Genomic DNA, 22,160 nt, shown 5'->3' on the forward strand with positions numbered 1-22,160 from the left:
CTGTGGGTATCTCCAACGAACTCTCCTGTGAAGCTGAGAGCTTCTCCCAGCGCCTCAACCCCCAAAAGTTATTCCATGCGGTGCTTTTAGGCTTTAATTTCCGTCACTGGGGTCCCGGGTTGCACGGTCTCTCTCACTGTCTTCTTTTTTTGCCTGGTTTATCTGCATGTGAATGTTTTACTGTGGTCAGCCAGCTGCCTTGCGCCCTCACTGGGTCTGCCCATTGCCACCCCACACCTGGGGTCTGCCACCTGCTGCCTGAGTGCCTGGGTCAGTCCGGCAGCCACTGCTTTTTCTGGCCGCGACTCCTCTCAGCCAGCTGCCGACTCTGCCCCTCTTACTGGTCTGTATGAATGGTTCGTTGTTGTCGGGCTTCGGCACAGTTCAATTTTCTGTCTGCTTTGGTTGTGTTTTTCTTTCTAAATCTTTGTTGTCCTTAAATTTGGTTGTGTGAAGAGGCACAGTGTTTCCACCTATGCCTCCATCTTGGCTGGAAGTCTATTTTGTTGATGATTTCTTTTGCTGTGCAAACCTTTTTAGTTTGGTGTAGTCCCATTTTTTTATTTTTTTGTTTCCCTTGCCTAGGGAGATATTTTTGATAAAAAGTTGTTATGACCAATGTCTGAGATTTTGTTGTCTATGTGTTCTTGTAGAAGTTTTATGGTTTTGGGTCCAACATTTAAGTCTTTGATCCATTTTGAATTTATTCTAGTGTGTGGTGTGTGAAGGTGGTCTAGTTTCATTTTTCTGCATGTGTTTGTTTGATTTTCCCAGTATCATTTATTGAATAGACTACTTTTAGCCCATTGTATGTGTTTGCTTCCTTGTCAAATATTAATCGACTGTAAAGATGTGGATTTATTTCTGGCCTCTGTTCTCTTCCGTTTATCTGTGAGTCTGTTTTTATGGTAGCACATTGTTTTGATTACTGTAGCCTTATAGTATAGTTGATATTAGTTAGCATGATTACTCCAACATTGATGTTTTTTTTTTCAGGATCACTGTTGCTGTGTGTGGTCTTTTGTGGTTCCATATAAATTTGTTCTAGTTTTGTGAAATATGTCATTGGAGTTTTGATAGGAATTGGTTGACTCTATAGATTTGTTTCGGTACCATGGACATTTTAATGATGTTAATTCTTCCTATGCATGAACATTGTGTATACTTCCACTTATTTGTATCTTCTTCTCATAATTTTCTGATTATAGGTCTTTTGCATACTTGGTTAGGTTTATTACTAGGTATTATTCTTTTTGAAGCAATTGTGAATGGTTCTTAATTTCCCTTTTTTGTTAGTTCATTATTAGTGTATGTAAATGAAACTGATTTCTGGATATTAATTTTGTATCTTTGCTGAATTCATTTATCAGTTCTAGTAGTTTCTCGGTGGAACCTTTGGGGTTCTCTATGTACAGTATCATGTTATCTGCAAATGGGAGTTTTGCTTCTTTCCAATTTGGATGTCTTTTATTTCTTCTTGTCTGATTGCTATGGCTGGGACTTCCAGTACCATGTTGAATACAAGAGGTAAAAGTGGACATCGTTGTCTCGTTCCCTCTCTTAGGAGTAATGCTTGTAGTTTTTGTCCCTTGAGTATGATGCTGTCAGTGGGTTTGTTATTTATGGTCTTTATTATGTTTAGGTGTGTACCTTCTAATCCCACTTTGCTGAGAGTTTTGTTTTTTGTTATTGTTTTTTTAATCATAAATGGGTGCTAGATTTTATCAAGTACTTTTTCTGCATCTATTGATACGACCATCAGTAGTTCTTATCCTTTATTTTGTTTATGTGGTGAATCACATTTATTGATTTGCAACCTTGCATTATCAGAATAAATCCCACTTGATTGTGGTGTATGATCTTTTTGATGCATTGCTATATTCAGTTTGCTAATATTTTGTTGAGGACTTTAGCATCTATGCTTATCAGGGGGATCTTGGCTATAATTATCTTTCTTTGTAGTGTCTGTATTTGATTTTGGAATTAGGATTATTTTGGCTTCATAAAATGAATTTGGGAGTCTTTCCTCTTCTTGAATTGTATGAAGTAGTTTGAGAATGAGAGGTGTTAGTTTTTCTTGAAACAATTGGTAAAATTCCCCTGTGAAGCCATCCAGTTCAGGGTTTCTGTGTTTTGGGGAGTTTTTTTTATTACTGCTTCAATTTCACTAGGTGAATCTGTCTATTCAGATTCTTTGGTGCTTCCTGATTTAGTTTTGGAAGAGTATATATTTCCAGGGACTTATACATTTCGTCTAGTTTGTCCAGTTTTTTGGCATATAGTTCATAATTTTTTTTAAATCCTTTGTATTTCTTTGATGTCAGTTATTATTTCTCATGTTTCATTTCTGATTTTATTTACTTGAGTTTTTTCTCTTTTTTCTTGATGAATCTGGTAAAATGTTTGTCAGTCTTGTTTACCTTTTCGAAGAACCGGCTCCTGGATTCATTGATCTTTTATATCATTTTTTAGACTCTTTTTCACTTATTTGTGCTCTAATCTTTGTTATTTCCTTCCTTCTACTCACTCTGGGTTTTGTTTGTTGTTCTTTTTCAAGTGCCTTTAAGTGTAAAGTAAGATTTTCTTTTTGAGCTTTTTCTTGTTTTTTTAGATTAAAAAAACAAATGAAAATGAGGACACAACAATCTAAAATCTTTGGGACACGAAGAAAGTAATCCTAAAAGGGAAATTCATAGCATATAGACTATACAGGCCATGAATTTCCCTTTTAGGATTACTTTCCTTGTATCCCACAGATTTTGGATTGTTGTGTCCTCATTTTCATGTTTCCAGGTATCTTTTGATTTCTTCCTTGATCTTGTTGTTGACCCATTTAGCTTCCATGTCATTGCGTGTTTTCAGTGTTCATGTGGTTGATTTCTAGTTTCATAGCATTGTGGTCAGAGAAGATGCTTGATATGATTTCAACCTTCTTAAATTTATTGAGACTGTTTTGTGTCCTAACACATGGTTTCTCCTAGAAAACATCCCATGGGCACTTGAAAACTATGTGTATTCTTTTGGAGTGAAATGCTCTGAAGATACCAATTAAATCCATTTGATCAAGTGTTGCTCTTAAGGCTGCTGTCTCCTTGATGATTTTCTGTCTGGAAGACCTATCTGTTGAAGGTAATGGTGTGAAGTTAATGGGGTGTTAAGGTCCCTGACTATAACTGTATTTCTGTTGTTCTCTCCCTTTATGACCAACACGATTTTCACTTCATATATTTAGGTGCTTCTAAGTTGGGTGTGTAAATATTTACTATGATTATCCTACTGTTGGATTGTTCCCTTTATCATTATGTAATATCCTTTGTCTTTTACTATAAACCTTGATTTTGAAGTTTGTTTTGTCCGGTGTAAGTACTGCCACCCCAGCTTTTTTTCCCTTTCCATTTGCATGGATTATTTTTACTTTTAGTTTGTGTATATCTTTTGAACTGAGATGTGTCTCTAGGAGCAGCATATATATGGGTCTTGCTCTCTTACCCATTTCCGTTAACCGTGTGTCTCATGGTTGGACCATTTAAGCCACTTTCTTTTTTTAAAGAGCAGGAGAGAAACATCAGTGTGTGGTTGTCTTTCTTACATCCCCTATTGGGGACCTGGCCTGCAACCTAGGCATGTGTCCAGACTGGGAATCAAACTAGTGACCTTTTGGTTCACAGGCCAGCACTCAGTCCATGGAGCCACAACAACCACAGCTCTTCTTCTTAAAGCAAGCCCTTTAACATTGATTGCAGTACTGGTTTGGTGTTAACAAACTCCTTTAGCTTTTTCTTACTTGGGAAGTGCCTTATTTTTCCTTTAATTTTAAATAATAGCCTTGCTGGGTAAAGTAGCCTTCACTGTAGGTTCTTGCTTTTCATCACCTTGACTATTTAATGAACTCCCTTCTGGCCTGAAATGTTTCTGTTGAGAAATCAGATGACAGCCTAACTGGTGCTCCTTTGTATGTAACTATCTGCTTTTCTCTAATGGCTTTGAGGATTTTCTCCTTGTTTTTAAAGCCTTCTCATTTTAATTATGATGTGTCTTGGTGTATGCCTGTTTGAATCCAGCTTATTTGGGACTCAGGGCTTTCTGGACTTGTGTATCTTTTTTCTTCACCAGACTGGGGAAGTTTTTAACCATTCTTTCTTCAAATAGGATTTTGTTTCCCTTGCTTTACTCTCTTCTCCTTCTGGTATTTTCATGATGCGGATGTTGTTTTACTTCATGTTCAAAATGTTTCTCAAGCTCTCCTCATTTTTTAAAAATTCTTTTTTCCTTTTGCCGCCCTGCCCGATTGCTGCTTTCTACCTTGTTTTCCACATCACTGATTTTATCCATTTCTTCAGCTGATCTACTGTTTATTCCTTCCAGTGTATTATTTACTTCAGATATTGCATTCTTTAATTCTGACGTGTTCTTTTTTATGGTTCCCATGCCCTTCATGCTGTTGCGTATTTTTATAATCATTACTCTAACCTCTCTATCTGATAATTTGCTTGCCTCCATTTCATCTAGTTCTTTGGGAGTATTTTCTTGTTCTTTCATTTGGGGTCTGTTTGTTTTTTCTTCCTATTTTGGCTGCTTCTTTGTATTTATTTCTGTATATTAGGTAGATCTGCAGAGTCTGGTGTAGGCCTTTGTCAGACACTGCTTGTGACTGGCCTTGGCTTGGTCAGTCTGTTTAGAGCTATCAGCCTGTGGCTGTCTGTGCTGGGCTTGTTTGTGCTCAGAAAGAACCAGGCTGGCTGCACACTAAGGCCACCTTTCATCAGTAGTAGGCCTGGTGGAGGGTCAGCTGAAGCCTCATAGAGCTCATAGAGTTCCCAGAGCTCTGCCTTAGTTATTAAACTAATCAGTGGTATAACCTCAAGTTATACTGAGAAATTTAAGTGCCACAGGGTGGGGCAGAGTAATTCCTGTGGGCAGAGTTGTTGCTTCCCTCAAGTTGCTGATGCCACTTGGAGGGCAGTGCTCTCTGCTTGAGAAAGATAGCCCCTTCAGTATGGGGAATGACTCAGCACTGGGAACCTTGTGTATGTTACTTCAGTTCTCTCTCCAGAGCCACCAACCCCAGACTGTCCTCAATCTCTAGTCCACTCTGCTATCCCTCTGCCAGAGCTCAGGGTAAGTGGCTGGAAATGAAATTTTGTGCATTGGCCCTTTAAGAGGCTCTCTGAGTTTCCACCCATCTCTTCCTGACAGACAGAAACCCTCTGCTTTTCACACCAGGGTGTCATCTGGGTTTCTTTCTGTCTCTGGTGCTGTCAGCTGGGGAGCCCAGCTGGGGGTTTAGAAGCACAGACTTCCCACACTTCTCAGGGGGAACCCCCTGGCTGCTGAAATACCTGTCTGAATCTTCAGCTGCTGCCCATAGGAGTGCAGCCAGAGCTCTCTCTTCTCTGTACTCCCTACCAGTCATGTTGTGGTGAAGTGTTTTCTTCTATCTGTTCATGGTTATAAGGCTTCTTTCCAGCTATTGTTCAGTTGGTTATTCAGGATGATTCCTCCACAATTTAGTTGTATTTCCAGTTTGGTTATAGGAGGAGGTTAGTGTAGCTTCCAGTTACTCTTCTGCCATCTAAAATGGATTTTGATTATTTACTTATTAGTCCCTGTCAAGAGATATGGTTCATCTAAATTCAAAGTGTAACAGTGATGTCTGTCAGGAACCTATCATTTTCAAGTACTAGAATATCAAATGATAGTAGCTTAAACATTAACAACACAGTTTTCATATAAGGACATGTTTTTTACATAAGATTTCCAGAGATACAGGCAGTTCTAGGATTGATAACAGCAACTGCACATTCTCATCAACAGCCCAGGCTGTTTACATCTTTATGCCTTGCTTTCTTCAGTGTGTGAATGATGTACCTATGTCCTCCTAATTGCAGTGTGTCTGCTGCCCAGTCAAGCACTGTTCTTTCACCAGACTGAGTCTCCTAGGAGTAGAAAGGGAAGTTGGGGCAAAAGGGCTAACTCTTTGAGAAACTTTCCCATTTATTAGAAGATGAAAATCTTTCCCCAATGCTTCCTCCAGTAGCTCTTTCAAATATCTCATTGGCTAGACCAAGATAACATTCTAATCCCTAGCTAGGACATCACCAATGAAGAGAAATAGCATGGACATAATTAGCTTAAGATAATCATATTCATCTGTTGGGATGGGCATATATTCTCTCTAATCAAAATTGGTATCCATTAGCAAGTTAGAACTTCTTTTAACTAAGTGGAACTTTCTCTGGAAAGTTCCTGGAAATAGAACTTTCTATTGAGTTAATCCTTTAATTATTACCAGTAGTTTTTGTCTCTGGACAGAACCTAATTAACAACTGTGCTTTAATGAAAGATTTTCTTTTGTGGAAAGGAATCTGGTAGTTGTATACCTTTGATGATGTATGCTCAACTGTAACAATGAAGCAGCAAGTGGAATTAGAGAAGAAATAATTTTTTTCTTTCTTTTGAAGAGGACCTTTAAACTTTAAAATTTTTAAATTGAATTTATTGGGATGACATTTGTTAATAAAATTATATAGGTTTCAGGTGTACAATTCCTGTAAGACATCATCTGTATATTGTATTGTATGTTTACCACCCCAAGCAAAATTTTTCTTTACTAAGAAGTAAATGTATGAATCAGAATAATTAGACTAATGTGAGTTTGTTTGTTTTTGTTTGTTTGTTTAGTCAGAATCTGGAGAAGTGAATAGAAACACAGAACTAAAGAAACTTCGAATTTTTGGTGCTGGGCCTAAGGTTGTGGGCCTGGCAATGGGCGTAAAAGAGAAAGAAGGTAAAATCTGTTACTTGGTCATGAAAAGAAATATGATATAACAATATGGTCATAGCAAGGTTCAAATGACATTTGTATTAAGGTCTACCTTGGGATCTTGCAAAGACTTGTAAACTTGCAACATGGTTCCTACACAAGTCACCTCTTTTTATGTTAGATAATCTTAAGTTTAAAATGTAAGGATCATTATTAGGTTGAATTTTTATAATATTTTGGGAGAGAAATTTTCCTTTTTCATGTCTAATGTGACACAGAAATTATTGTAGTTTCTGAAGGCTAGTTTATGAGAGAATTGTGAAATTAGTTTCTGAGTGATCTGTCATGTAACTTTTAAATTCAAAGAGAAAGGAATCTTTGGTCTTTAGTATCAAAAGAACTTAAGTTCTAACTATAATTTTTTAAAAGATTTTATTTATTCATTTTTAAAGAGAGGGGAAGAGAAGGAGAGGGAGAGAAATATCAATGTGTGGTTGCCTTTCACATGCCCCATAATGAGGACCTGGCCTGCAACCCAGGCATGTGCCCTCATTAGGAACCCAACTGGTGACCTTTTGGTTTACAGCCTGTGCTCAGTCCACTGAGCCACACCAGCCAAGGCTAAATTCTAACTATAATTTTGATTTTTTTTGTAATTGCCGTAACATATTATTATACTTCATTTAAGTAAACTGTTTTAGGAAAACCTGGTAGTCTTAGCTTAGCATGTTTGAAACTTTTTTGTGAATAAGATTACTAATGCAGAATCAGGTTCTACTTTTCTCTGTATGTACATGTCAGTTTTAAAACTTAACAAAGATTGTGTTAGATATGTTTTCACTATGTAAAGAATTAATGAAATGCTATAATAAAAAATCATCACATTTTATGGTATCAGTAACTAACTCGAAATTCAGGTTGTGGACTGAACTCTGGAAGATCAGATAATATTGTGCCATCATTCTCAAAACATTTAGTGTGTTAGGACTTACTAAATACATTTATCATGTTTTTATTATTACTCTTTTAAGAATTAAACACTTTATCTTTTCCATTCTTATAATTATTGTATTGGCTGGCAGTGTCATAAAACTAGTCTCAAATTAGTCCTTGATAAATACTACATATAGTCAGTATAGAATTAGTAGTTAAACTCTGGACCTTGATTTGCCTGGATTAGAATCCCAAATCTGCTGTTAACTGGCTGTGTGATTTTGGGCAAGTTATCTAACTTCTCTATACTTCTGATTCTTTATCTTCAAGGGGGAATAACAGTTTTCTATCTCATATTGTTGTGAGACTTTAATTTAAAGAATTTTGAATAGTGTCTGGTCCAGAGTAAGTTCTCAACTTTAGTTTTTACTGTTTTATTATATAACTATTCTTATTTTAAGATGAGGTCTCCCGAAGACGAAAAGTTACCAACAGGTCAGACGAATTTAACATGCAAATGAGACAACGGAAAGGAACTCTCTCTGTTAACTTTGTAAGTGTTCTGAGATGTGTCAGTAGGGAAAGGATTTGTTATTATTTAGTTTTGCACTTTTTATCTTGCTCTAGTATCTTGGTATGCTATTTAGTTATTTATTTGGTTAGAAGACTTAATGGTGAATCTAAAGTTGCAGCTTTGGTTATATAATGTTAACCTTTCTTTGTACTGTATACTTCAGTAACTAAGTGAGAGAATGAATATGAATCTCTAAATTCTTGAGCTATTAGATAGTGCTCAGTATTCATTCTCTAACAGAGCATTTGTGTATAGGGAGGATGACTTGGTATATCTTATATCTATAAATTAACTTTCAAGTACCCTAAAGAATTTTTCTTTATTCTTATAACTCAATGCACTCTTATTAACTTGCCTATAGTGGCTGAGGAAATTTAGGAAGTTTTATGAGAAGCTACTTAAAAGTACATTTATTTAAAATAAATATTCAGGATTTAAGTTGTCTTTACTTTTTAGTGTATATTATTTTGTTTCAATTAAGGAGTTCCTGGTAAAAATTTAATGTTATTTATTATAGAAAATACACTTTTATTTTATTTTGTTTTTTAACAGGTCGATCTCTATGTTTGTATGTTTTGTGGTCGGGGAAATAATGAAGATAAATTGCTTTTGTGTGATGGATGTGATGATAGCTATCATACCTTTTGTTTAATTCCTCCACTACCTGATGTACCAAAAGGAGATTGGAGGTGTCCAAAATGTGTTGCTGAGGTACAATTTACAGATTCTTTTAAAATTAAGCTTAATAACACATGCATACATACATACTATAAACACATTCCCAAAAGCTTTTTCTACTTTTTGTTCTTCAGTATTTAAAATCTCCAGGATGTTAAGAAAATTGTATTATATTCTTACCTGAACACATTTTTTTTCATTGCTTTTACGGTAAGAGAGAAATACTGATGCGAGTGAGAAGCATCCATCAGTTGCTTCCTGCATGCACCCAGACAGGGAACTGTATAGGAATCAAACCCACAATCTTTTGGTTATGGGACGATGCTCTTACCAACTGAGCCACATCAGCCAGGGCTAAAGTCTTCAGGATTTTTTAAGAAAGATCCTAAATGGAGCTATAAAAATTGTGTTCTGACAGCTTGCCTTTCAAAGTTACTTTTTCTGACTATGGTTCGACAATTCTGTTTATTGTTGCAGATAAATGAGACTTTTGCTCAGAGTGTTCATATGCTTGGAAAACAATAAAAGTGAAGATAGGTTGTAGGTTAATATTTTTATTTTTTAATTTAAAAGAATGTAAAAATCAGGCATGAAACTCTAAAGAAACTCTTTAGGAATTATGCATTCAGTTTTTGTGCTACAAAAAAAACTGATGGTATCTGTTAATATTTTTATTTGATTGTATAAATTCTTATTGAAAAGTTATAATGATGTCATTGTCATGAAATGCCTAGTCTGCCTATGTATTTTCACAAAATGTGATTGATACTGAAGGAAAGGAATTGGCTGGGTGTATCTAGTTGTATTCAGAGGTCTTTTATGGCCTTTGAATTGTTATTGAATACTTAACTATTCTCAAGGCTACGTGATTCTGAAGCATTTCTACCCTAAGTGAATATTTGTGTTAAGATATTTGTCATGGTGATTGATGGTGTGGAAAAACCATTCTTCTAGCTAGATATTCCAGCAATCTAGTGGATATACCTTTATTCATTGATCTCTTCTTTCTCCATGAACATTTATATTCTTCACAGCTAGCTCCATAAATATACTGAGAATGATAGGCATCCATAGCCTTGACTGCAAGTGAGTAGTCCTGTAGATATTTGTCATAGTATCAGAGCTGAATGCCAACTTCTGAGTTTAAAGGTGTCTTATTACCATTTTCCTACTGGAAGACTGAAAAATGCAGTTGAGGTTCCAGAACATGATTTCCTAATTCCATATTGCAAGTAATTAATACCTGTTTTGTTGTCTAGGATTGATGGATTAGCTTCATTAGGGGATGATCAAAGAAGGTAGTGCCTGGGAGCTGTAATACTTTGGTTCTATTTCAGTGAGTTCATCTTATATATTTTTTCTTCCCAGGAATGTAATAAACCTCGAGAAGCATTTGGATTTGAACAGGCTGTACGAGAGTATACGCTTCAGAGCTTTGGAGAGATGGCTGATAATTTTAAGTCTGATTATTTCAATATGCCAGTCCATGTGAGTATCTCTATTTAAGTCTCTCTGAGAAAGTATGAAGTCCAAAGCTTTTGGTTTGCTTTCTACCTAACATTTTGTAGAAAACAGGGACAGCATGAAAATGTTGCTAGATCACCAAATCTAAAGACTAGGGGCCTGGCATCTGTATTTATTTCTTTCACTCTCTAATACGGCATTGTGTACTTTCCTGTTAAGAAATACACATTGATCTTTAAATTGTTTTTTAGCCCCCATGGGAAATCATTTTCAGAAAAGCATGAAGTATATGGCAGTTGCTGCTTTTGTTCAGTGATATGTAATAATGAAGTTTACTTACTTTCCAAGGGGCTTTTTAAAATCCTTATCAAAAAAAATTGCCAAAGCTATTAAAATACAGCCCTGATTTTTATGTTTCTTTTTTTCTCCTTAATGTCCTAGGTCTTCTTTATCTTTCTTAGTTAAGAAGCAGCTTACAAAAAAAGACAGTTCAAGTTCAATGTGTTTTTCTGGACAGATAAGTTGTTTTTAGCTTTTCCCCATCCTCAATGGAAAAAGCTAGGACCCCAGTCTTTTCAACTGTGGGATGGGAGAAGGTTTTCTATTTTATCATGGGTTTGTGTTCACTTGTCCTATGTATTAATGTTATAGTGGGTTCTCGTTACAGTGAATTAGTAATTATAACCTTTGTTTTCCTTGTATAGATGGTTCCCACAGAACTAGTAGAAAAAGAATTCTGGCGGCTGGTGAGCAGCATTGAAGAAGATGTTATTGTAGAGTATGGAGCTGATATCTCCTCAAAAGACTTTGGAAGTGGATTTCCTGTAAAGGATGGTCAGAGAAAAATGCTGCCAGAAGAAGAGGTGCAGAGCAGATAGTAATATTTAAACTTCCGCTTACCCCAAGCTGATTTAGTATTTGCATTGTAGAAAACTACCTTTCTCATTAATCATAAGGGACCATGTTTATTTAAAATGTTAAGTATGTAAGATTTGGACAATATAATCTTCAGTTTTTAAAACCATTTCAGAGTACTTTTAAAAATTATTTAATTTTGCATTTAGAAACCAATTTAACCAGTTTAAAACTTTAACCCTAGCCCTTTCTGTTTGAAAATCTAGAAGGTAATTTAATTTAGTTTCCTTTAAAACCTGAGCAGGTAGGTTTTGAAATAATGCATTTAAATTCATAAAATAAAATCCTGTCACTTAGGAGGTGACCTCTATGTATAAAGCTGAATTAAGATGACCATTTATTTCTTTTTCTCTTTTGTCCTTGTAATTTTTTCTTTTTCTTTGTAATTGGCAGTGATTCAATGTTTTACCTCCAATTAAAAGTTATACAGAGTTTTTTAAAAATTATATAATGCAGGATATACAGTGAAAGATATAGTCACTTCAGTTCTCTTAAGGTTACTATTTGCGTGATATATCTTTTTCCATTCTTTTGCTTTTTAAAAAATGTTTTATTGATTATGCTATTACAGTTGTCCCATTTCCCCTCCTTCATTCCCCTCCACTCTCTACACCCTCTCCCACCCACATTTCCACTCCCCTTTAGTTCATGTCCATGTGTCATTAGTTCTTTAACTTCTACATTTCCCATACTATTCTCGCCCTCCCCCTGTCTTCTCTACCTACTGTCTATGCTACTTATTCTCTGTACCTTTTGCCCCTCTCTCCTCCTCTCACTCCCCCTCCATGTGATCACCATTTTTGTGGTTTTGTTCCTATTCTAGTTGTTTGCTTAGTTTGTTTCTGGTTTTGTTTTAGGTGTGGTGGTTAATAATTGTGAGTTTTCTATCATTTTACTATACGTGTTTTTTATCTTCATTTTCTTAGATAAGTTCCTTTAACATTTCATATAATAAAGGCTTGGTGATGATGAACTCCTTTAACTTAATCTTATCTGAGAAGCACTTTATCTGCCCTTCCATTCTAAATGGAAGTTTTGCTGGATAGAACAATCTTGGATATAGGTCCTTACCTTTCATGACTTGGAATACTTCTTTCCAGCCCCTTCTTGCCTGTAAGGTGTCTTTTGAGAAATCAGCTGACAGTCTGATGGGCATTCCTTTGTAGGTAATTGTCTCCTTATCTCTTGCTGCTTCTAGGATTCTCTCCTTTATTTTAATCTTGGGCAGTGTGATTATGATGTGCCTTGGTGTGTTCCTCCTTGGGTCCAACTTCTTTGGGACTCTGAACTTCCTAGACTTCCTGGGAGTCTATTTCCTTTGCCAGACTGGGGAAGTTCTCCTTTATTATTTGTTCAAATGAGTTTTCCACTTGTTGCTGTTTCTCTTCCCCTTCTGGTGCCCCTATAATTTGGATGTTGGAATGTTTAAAGATGTCCTGGAGGTTCCTAAGCCTCCTCATTTTTTTGAATTCTTGTTTCTTCATTCCTTTCTGTTTGTTTGCTTCTTTCATCCTTCTGTTCCACTCCATTGATTTGAGTCCCAGTTTCCTTCCCATCACTATTGGTTCCCTGTACATTTTCCTTCATTTCACTTAGTGCAGCCTTTATTTTTTCATCTGATTTGTGACTAAAATCAACCAGTTCTGTGAGCATCCTGATCACCAGTGTTTTCAACTATGCATCTGATAGGTTGGCTATCTCTTGGTCATTTAGTTGTATTAGCTCTGAAGCTTTGATCTGTTCTTTTGTTTGGGCCATTTTTTTGTCTCATTCTTCCTGTTACTTATGAGAGGCGGAGCCTTAGATATTCACCAGGGCAGAGCAGTTCAGTGGCTAGGTTGTGACACTGTATGTGGGGCAGGGGTCAGAGGGGGAGCAGTGGTATTTGCTCCGCTCTCTTTCGGATCTCAGTCCTCTCTGCTACTTCCCACAAGCAAACTGGGTCCTTCTGGTGCTGGTTCCCAGGTGTGTGGACTTGTGTATGTTCTAGGACCCTGTGGGTCTTTCCAATCCACTTTCCTGTGAGGCTGGGATTCTCTCCGTGTGCATCAACCCCCACATGTGTTTCCAGGCTTTATTTCCTGGCACTAGAACCCTAGGTTGTGCGGTCTGTCTCACTCCTCAATTTTGCCTGGTTTATCTCTGTGAGAACGTGGGACTGCCTGCATGCCGGCGGTGCTTTTCGCGCCTGGTACCACAGCTTTTTGTGCCACGACCCATCTCTGCTCAGCCACCCGACTCCACCCTGCTTACTGGTCTGGATGAATTTGTCTATTTTATCTCTTTGGTTGTCACACTTCCATATAGTTCACTTTTCTGTCAGTTCTGGTTGTTATTTTGTTTCTAAATTGTTGTTTTTATTTTGGTTGTGTGAGGGGGCACAGTGTGTATACTTATGTCTCCATCTTGGCTGGAAGTCTCCAATCTTTTGCTTTGAAGCTGCTTGTATCTTGGAATCTGAAGTGTCTGTTGTAGGCAGCATGTGGATTAGATCTTGCTTTTTAAGTGTAATCTGACATTGCCTTTTGATAGGAGTGTTTTGTCCACTTACATTTAATGTAGTTACTGATACGGTTGATTTATGTCTGCCATCTTGCCATTTTTTATGTCTCTTGTCTTTCCTGTTTCTCTTTTATGGCTTTTCTTTCAATGTTAAGCAGATACTTTGTTGTAATATCATTTTAATTCCTTTGGGGTATTTTTGGGTATGTATTTTGGCTATATATTATTGAGTTAATTGGTGATTATGAGAATTGTAATAGCAGCTTTTTTCTCTTTGAACAGCTTTATTTGATACTGTACATTTTAAAAATACATTTTATTGATTATACCATTACAGTTGTTTTATTCCCCCCTTCATTCCCCTCCACCCTGCACACCCCCTCACCATTCCCCACCTTTAGTTTATGACCATGTGTCTCAAGTTCTTTAGATTCTATATTTCCCCTACTATTCTTGCCTTCCCCCCTGTTTTCTACCTATTGTCTATGCTATTTTCTGTACCTTCTCCCCCCTTCTCCCACTCCCCTGTTGCTAACCGTCCATGTGTTATTCATTTCTATGGTTCTGCTCCTGATCTAGGTGTCCTCTTGGTTTGCTTTTGTTTTAGGTGTGGTTGTTAATAACTGTGAGTTTGCTGTCCTTTCACTGTTCATATTTTTCATCTTTTTTTTACATAAGTCCCTTTAACATTTCATATAATAACATTTTTAACTTATTTTTGCTTCACATTAATATTGACCTAAGTCTAGGAAATACAGCAACTTTTAAATAGTGTCTCTTCATTTCCTCCTCTCTTTTGTTCATTGTACATTTTATCTACATAGTGTATAAACATAACAGCAATATAATTATTGCTTTTCTTACAAAATGAAATTATTTATTTTTAGAGAGGGAAAGGAAGGGAGAGAAACATTGTTGTTGCCTCTTGCATGCACCCCAACTGAGGACTGAACCCATAACCCAGGCATGTGTCTTGACTGGGAGTTGATTTGGCAGCCTTTCGCTTTGCAGATTTATTCAGTCAACTGAGACACACACTGGTTAGGACTAATTATTGCTTTAAACCACCTTTATTTTCTTTTAAAGTAAGAGGGAAAAATACTTTTAAAAAGCATATTTACTCACATACTTACCACTTTTGGTTCTCTTCATTCATTCCTATGGATCAAAGTTACCATTTCGGGTCATTTTCCTTTGTTCTGGAGGACTGCTTGTATTTGTAATGCTGGTCTGCTAGTAATGAATTCTTTCAGTCTTTGCTTATCTGGCAGTGTCTTTATTTATTTAGCCTTTTAGCTTTTCAAGAATAAATGTTTCTCAATTTAATTGTTTTATGCCTTTGATGAGTTTCTAGTGCCATGATATAGTGGTTTTGATAATTTTGTCCAAATTTATTTTTGTTTTCTATGGAGAGGAATTGCCCAACCTTTTCACATTGCCATTGCTGGAAGTCCTTTACAATGAAAAGTTTTCCTCCTACCCAAATTTACAATTTGACAGAGGCAGATTCTATTTTATCTTCTAGTGTATTCTATCAAATATATTGTGTCTTTCTTCAAGTAGTTATATATTACATATACAAAGTTACATATTCCTTTTAAAAAAGAACTGGGAGTATAGTACTTAACATGGTTCTGTACACGGCTTATCTATTTTTTGAGTCCCATCATGCTTTATCTAGTCCATCTTAATTCTTTATAGCATTACTTACCCGTTTATTGATGGTACCATCTCATCTTTTGTTATGCTTGCCATGTATTCAGAAATATCTGAGCACTTAATATGTGCTGAATGAAGTTTTTATTTATTTATTTTTCTTTGTGATCAAAAGTTGTATCTTTTGGCTTTCTCATTATTTTAGCAGTATATATATACTTATTTTCTTCCTGTGATCGTAGAACACACAGGTTAGGATAATCAGGTTAGGATAATATTGATTTGAGAATAGACATTAGGTTTTACTAAGAGAGAAAAAGTATACTTACAGTGGATGGAGAACATAGGCTATATATAGATGTTTTTTATACAGGCTTTAGTGTTGGAATGTACAGGTGTTAAATTTATGTAATTAAACCTGGTATATATATATAAGTATAAAGAATTGAGTCAGTCTGAGTTTCTTCATACCCTGCTATTAGCAAATGGTAGGCAATTAACAATTATTGGATAGAGACTTTGTTTTATAGGTCTTGACTTTTTCTGAAAATTTTTTATGTTTTGAAGTTTTAAGTTTTTCTTAAATAGATATTTACATCTTCTAACCTCAGAGATAAGGCCACAGGTTTTAAAGATTATTCTTAATGTCAACCCCAAATAACTAATACTAATAATGTAAATATTAACTCTTCTTCATGTTTGAGTTTTGTATGAATGTACATTTATCTATTTCTACTTCTGTACCATAAGAATGTGTAGTAATGTGTAGTAATGCTGGGTTTTAAAGATACCACCCATAGTATGAGGAGATAGGTGATACAACTTTTTTTTCCTAGACTGGATTGTGGATTTGCTGTTTATTTTCTCAGCAATGATGTTTAACTCATTTCTGTTTTTATGATGAAGGTTGGAGAGAACCCATTTATCACAAAAGGATTGTAAGGACTAATTAGAAAATGTGTATAAAATCTTCAGACTTTTTATATTTTATGTCAATTTGTTACTGTCCTGTGATTCTGTTAGAATATAGATAACCACTAGTTTTTCGCAAGAAAAATACATTCATTTTATGGGTTAGTCTTTTGATATCTGATAGCATGCATTTCTGGTATCACAGCATAGTGGAAAAGTACTTTCAAAGTTGGTGTATTTGTCTTATGAGTACGGTGTGTTCTACAAACAGGGTTTCTGAAGACTACAGATAGCATACAACTTGAAACCTTGGGAACATTGTTTTTTTCTTATCCTTGTTCTGTATTAAATCATTGACTGAATCCTGTCAATTCATTTTTCGTTATTTTCTGTAGGATTAACCTCTTTTTGCCCCCACTACTACCTTCCTTGTCTTGGTCTTACCACATCTTGTTGGGATGGTTGCCATAATAACTACTGTTATGGTCTTCCATAATAACTACTTGCATTGGGAGTCCCCATGACCATCTCCAGGTTTGGGGATTTTCTAGGGGAACTCATGGCTGTGGTTTATTACAGTGAACAGGTACAAAGGAAATCAGCAAAAGGAGAAGATGTGAGTTCAAAGTCTAGGGTAAACCAGCTGTAAGCTTTCGAGAGTTCTCTCCTAATGGAGTCACAGAGGATGCACTTCAGTTATTTCAGTATCAAACTGACAATGAATGAAGTGTTGCCTACCAGGAAGCTCATTAGAGACGGTGCTCAAGGTTTTTGAGAGCTAGCGACATAGACACCCTCTGCTCAACATATATACCAAGATTTCAGATTCCTGGAAGGAAAACAAGTGCACATAAACCACATTGTACAGTCTAGGCCCTGTGAGCCACTCGATCACTGTGAGGAACTCTGTATCATGTAAGTTTCCAAATGCCAGCCAAGGGCCAAACTTTAGGCAGGCCTTTGAGGGATAGCAGTCCTAGGCCTCCATATTAATTGTTTTTTTTGCTTAGTGCTTCTCTCTGCAGTCTTTCTCATGGTTTTATTTCACTTAAAATTTTAAGATTGGTAGGTTTTTGGGAGTTCATTATCTAAATCTGTCAACTTTTGTTTATATTGAAATTTCCATAATCAAAAGTTTAAAATATTTAAGATGCATTTGTTTTCCCTTTTGAAGGTAAGATTAAATTCAAGCTTTTTAGTTTGAAACTTTAAAGTATTAAAGATCCAATCTTTTTTTCTGGGCTTAATTCCTGTTTTACTGAGTATGATTATTCTACTCTGCCCCTTCATCAGCTAGACCACTGTATTCTGTCATTTACTTTCAGATCTTACCTCTCCTTTCAAGCTCCACTCAGCTTCTTCATTTTCCACAAACTTTTCTTTACCATCCCAACCCATGATGACTACTATTTTGCTGTCCTCAAAAGAACTAAAGAATTTACTGTTTTGTCTCTATTTGTAGTTTAATACATATTGCCTTGTCTTGGAACTTTTGTATATAGGTCTTAGGTCTTCAACTAGATTCATTATTTTTTCAGCCAACCACCTAAGCAACTAAAAAATGTATTGAGTAGTATTTTTTTGAAAGCTTCTTCATTTTAAAGCCTTTGGAAGCTAAGAATCATATCTCTTTATTATTTTTTATTGGAATTCCTAGTTAAAACTATGTTGAGCTTTATTTTCTCCTCAGTGACTCTTTTTTTTAGGCCCTCACTCAAGGATAATTTTATTTTTAAGAGAGAGCAGAGCAGGGTGTGGGGAGAGAGACATCAATCGGTTGCCTCCAGTACATGCCCACACAGGGGATATAACCTGCAACCTTTCTTGGTGTGTGGGATGACTCTCCAACCAAGCCACTCAGCCAGGGCTGTCCTCTATGATGCTTCAGTATACTTTGATAGTTTTCATTTCCGTTATGCATTATGGATGATATCCTCAAATATGTCTGTTTCACAGATTCTCTCTTCAGCTTTGTCATTGTGTCAAACCCTCTTATGCTGAGTGTTTTATTTTTAAACCCTGTATTATGGAAAGTCTCAAGTGTATAAAAATAAATGTATAATATACTTACCTTCCTCCCCCAGTACCTGTCATCCAGGTTCAACAGTTATCAACCTTCCACTGGCAGGCAGTTGGATTCTTTTATGTTTCATATATTCAGTCTTTCTGATGTCACATATCACACATCCTTTGGAAATCTCACACTACACTTCGGCAAGAATGATAGTGAAAAAGGCAAATAACATCTTAGTATTATTAAGAAAATAGTTTGACTTTGCAGATCCCCTGAAATAGTCTTGGGCTTTCTAGACCCCATTTTGAGAAATGCTCTTTACAAGGGTAAGAACTTTTAAGTCTATCTCGTACAGCTTTAGGGGTGGGTGTTTCGTATTCAGTGTCCAGTGCTTATATTTAAGTTAGAGACCTATATGAAAATTCAGACAACTGCTTTCATTCTGGCTTTGCTTCCTTTCTTTGTTTCAGGAAACTGGGAATCATTTTCTCTTTTGAGTCCATCTATGAAACAAATGTTTTATTATCATAATTTATGTAATATTTCTAGATGAGTTTGTAATGAGGGGGTTGGTCATGTCGACTTTTCTGCATCATCTCAGTCTTTAGTGTTGCCACAAACTATGTCCTCATTATATGGCACCATTCTAAAAGTATGGTGATAGACATTTTTGGAAGTTATGCTACTGGGGATAAAACAAAACTATAATAGCAACCTATTAAAATGAGTGTCACACTATTTTACTGGTAAGCTAGGGGGAATAGTAAAAAGCCTTGTTCATATTCTTCAGAATAAACCAGAGATACCTGAAATAATTAACAGGAAATATAAATACTACCTAAATAAAAAGATAGGATTAAATATTTAGGTGTAGAAAACAGCACAGATTCTATGCAGTAGCTTACTATGAATGTAAAATTTTTACTTCTTTTTTTGAAGATTCCCTTGAGATTTCTTTTGGGCACTGGTCATTTCTGATCTCTCATTCACATTTTTTTTCTTTATAGGAATATGCACTTTCTGGTTGGAACTTGAATAACATGCCTGTCCTAGAGCAGTCTGTTCTTGCACATATTAATGTAGACATATCTGGTATGAAAGTGCCATGGCTCTATGTGGGAATGTGTTTCTCTTCTTTTTGCTGGCACATTGAAGATCACTGGAGTTATTCCATCAATTACTTGCACTGGTATGTACAATCTTTGTTAACAGCATACAAATATAGCAACATTTTTAAAAGTTTAATAATATTAGGTGATATATTAGGAAGAGCTGAATTTAAAAGTGTTTCCTATCCAGAAGTAGGATAATATATTAAGGAGAGAAGTGTAATGATGTAAGGATACACTATGTCAGACACCTTACCTTTTAAAGTGTGCATGCCAAGAGCTTAGAGTTTTAGATAAAATGATAATACTTTGGCATATCTTTTGATATGCCAGGAAGGATGTTTAAAGTTTATATACTTTAAACCTTCTGTTTAAGATCTGACTAAACTTTCTGTATTTAAAATTTTCAAATAATTGTACCTTTTAGATAACATTTTTTCTAAAAATAGTAAGTTACATGTATATTCATTATTGGTAAATTGTTTTGCTGAATTTATTTGTATCTCACCCACAGCTTGCCTAGTTCATTGGCCATTATTATGATCCTAACTAAAAGATATTTTTCCCCTAGTTTGGAAACTGTTACTCAGATCACACTATGCAGGGGAAAACTAGTGATTTTCATTCTCTGCCTGATCACTTACTGTGTATTGTGATAATCCTCTAGGCACATGTGGCTATTTAAATTAGTTAAGATTAAGGAAAATTAAAAATTTACTTCCTCAGTAGTACTAACAACATTTCAAGTGCTTATAGTCACATGTAACTAGGGACTCCTGGATTGGCCAGAACAGATAGAAATGTAGAGTAACTCAGGGCATGGCCCCTCCATGACCTTAGAGAACAGGTGGCTGCCTAGCCATCAACCATAAGAAATGGAAAAAAACAGTCCATATTTGGATATCATAGCTCTCTCAAGGCCTGTGTGTCCAAAGACTCCTGTGTTTATCAGCAAAGTATAGAATTTCCACACACTACGCCATCCCTAATGCTATAAGTAACTCAGAGGCTGAAGGTGGGGTCCAGTCTCCCACACCAATCCCCCACCATTGTTGTACTGTCCTATAATGTAAACAATAAACAATATGTCCACAACACCTGGTCCTCTGGTGGGTTTTTTTTAGGGGGGTCGGTAATACGACAAAACACTTTTAAACAGCTTCCTGGCTAAGAACGTCTGTGTTACAGTTGGCGTCATGAACTTGCTATTCCAGAAAGTACACCTGTTGAGTTGACTGAGAGTGCCAATATGCTGATTAGTGGAGGTTACCAGGGGGAATCCTGGAGACGTTGCCAGGAGTAATCCAGAGGTCGTCCATGGAGAGCTCACTGAGGAGAATCCCAGGGTGGTTCAGTGGTTCAATGTGGTATGAGGTGACAAGCCTGTTTGATTGCTGGGACCCTCATTATTGGAGGGACACCCAAACACTCTCACAGGTTGTGTAGAACTTTTAAAGGCAGAATGCTGCCACTGGGAAAAGAAAAAACATGCACCACATTAGTAGCAGTGGGTTGACCCCTACTGCATATACTGTGCCAGTGCATTACCAAGCAGCTGGAGGCTGAAGGGAAAGTATGGTGCTTAGAGGGTGGGCTTAACTTGAAAAGAAAAAGGAGGAAATAAAATTCTAAGGCTAGTCTCAGTCTCTCCTTGATGCTTTGCCTTTGCTTTAAATATTGTTCTTGTTTCTGTTCTGAAAGAAACGGTGTGGTCACAACCTTGATTGTTTCGCCAAAGTTCTGGTAAATGGCATAAAATCTCTTGTATACAGTCTATCATGTTGTGACATCATACAAATTTTACTCAGACAATTTAAGTTGATGTTAAACATGGAAATAATCTCATGTGAACAATAACGATTGTTCACATGAGAACAATAATGATTTCATAGTACTAGTCAGTGGGGACCATAGACACCACTGACTGAGCATGTACACTGTGTGGCTGTCACATTCAAAATGAGCAAGTAGAGCAACAAATCTGCATCAAATTTTGTGTTAAGTTTGAACATTTCTCCACAGAGACTATCCAGATGATTCAGAAGGCCATAGAACTCCCCTCTCAGACAATAAAGCTGAGAGAGAAAAATGAGTCTTTTAAACACTGTAAATTCTCTTTCTGGAAGCTCAGGAGCTGTAGTCCTAGGAATAAGCCCAAGACTGATCTCTCCCCTGCCTCTTCTTCAGCTTTTGTAAAATTTGTAGAGAACACTAAGTAATAAAACAACTTACTTTTGAGCACACTAAAGGAATGTAGTAATCGCCAAAAATAAAAGTATAAATGTACTTGTGAATAAAAAAATTTTCTGAAAATTATAAAATATATTCCTGAATTTGTCAGTCTTAAAGAATAGTAACTACTTTTAGTTGTCACTAAAAATTAAGTTGTAATTAAGTTTTAAAAGTACATAATTTTTATAATAAAATATTTTTATTATAAATATAATATACACTAGGTTTTTAAAAATAAATTTACAATGTTTTAATTTTTAATAACTTAAAAGAGGCAAACAAAGAGGGTGTAAAAAGTTACGGAAAAATTATATAAACAAAGTAAAAAAATTGTGTACTTTCTCCACAAAAATTAGTAATTCACAATGTGTATATAGTCTTTATGTGTTCAGTCTTCATATGTGTGGT

At 36.0% G+C, this 22,160-nt stretch overlaps 1 protein-coding gene across 1 annotated transcript in view; it reads left to right on the forward strand.

The window, feature by feature from the left end:
• KDM5A (lysine demethylase 5A) overlaps nucleotides 1-22,160 on the forward strand; it is a 133,932-nt gene that overhangs the window by 30,738 nt on the left and 81,034 nt on the right. The window contains exons 6-11 of the mRNA XM_037064822.1: nucleotides 6,682-6,787; nucleotides 8,158-8,249; nucleotides 8,823-8,981; nucleotides 10,317-10,436; nucleotides 11,117-11,275; nucleotides 19,419-19,600. Coding sequence (XP_036920717.1) covers nucleotides 6,682-6,787; nucleotides 8,158-8,249; nucleotides 8,823-8,981; nucleotides 10,317-10,436; nucleotides 11,117-11,275; nucleotides 19,419-19,600 — 818 coding nt within the window. The remainder of the gene's footprint in view (nucleotides 1-6,681; nucleotides 6,788-8,157; nucleotides 8,250-8,822; nucleotides 8,982-10,316; nucleotides 10,437-11,116; nucleotides 11,276-19,418; nucleotides 19,601-22,160) is intronic.

Source organism: Sturnira hondurensis, unplaced genomic scaffold, assembly GCF_014824575.4.
Source record: "Sturnira hondurensis isolate 20B ecotype Veracruz unplaced genomic scaffold, ASM1482457v3 Scaffold0015509, whole genome shotgun sequence".
Taxonomy (NCBI): Eukaryota; Metazoa; Chordata; class Mammalia; order Chiroptera; family Phyllostomidae; genus Sturnira; species Sturnira hondurensis.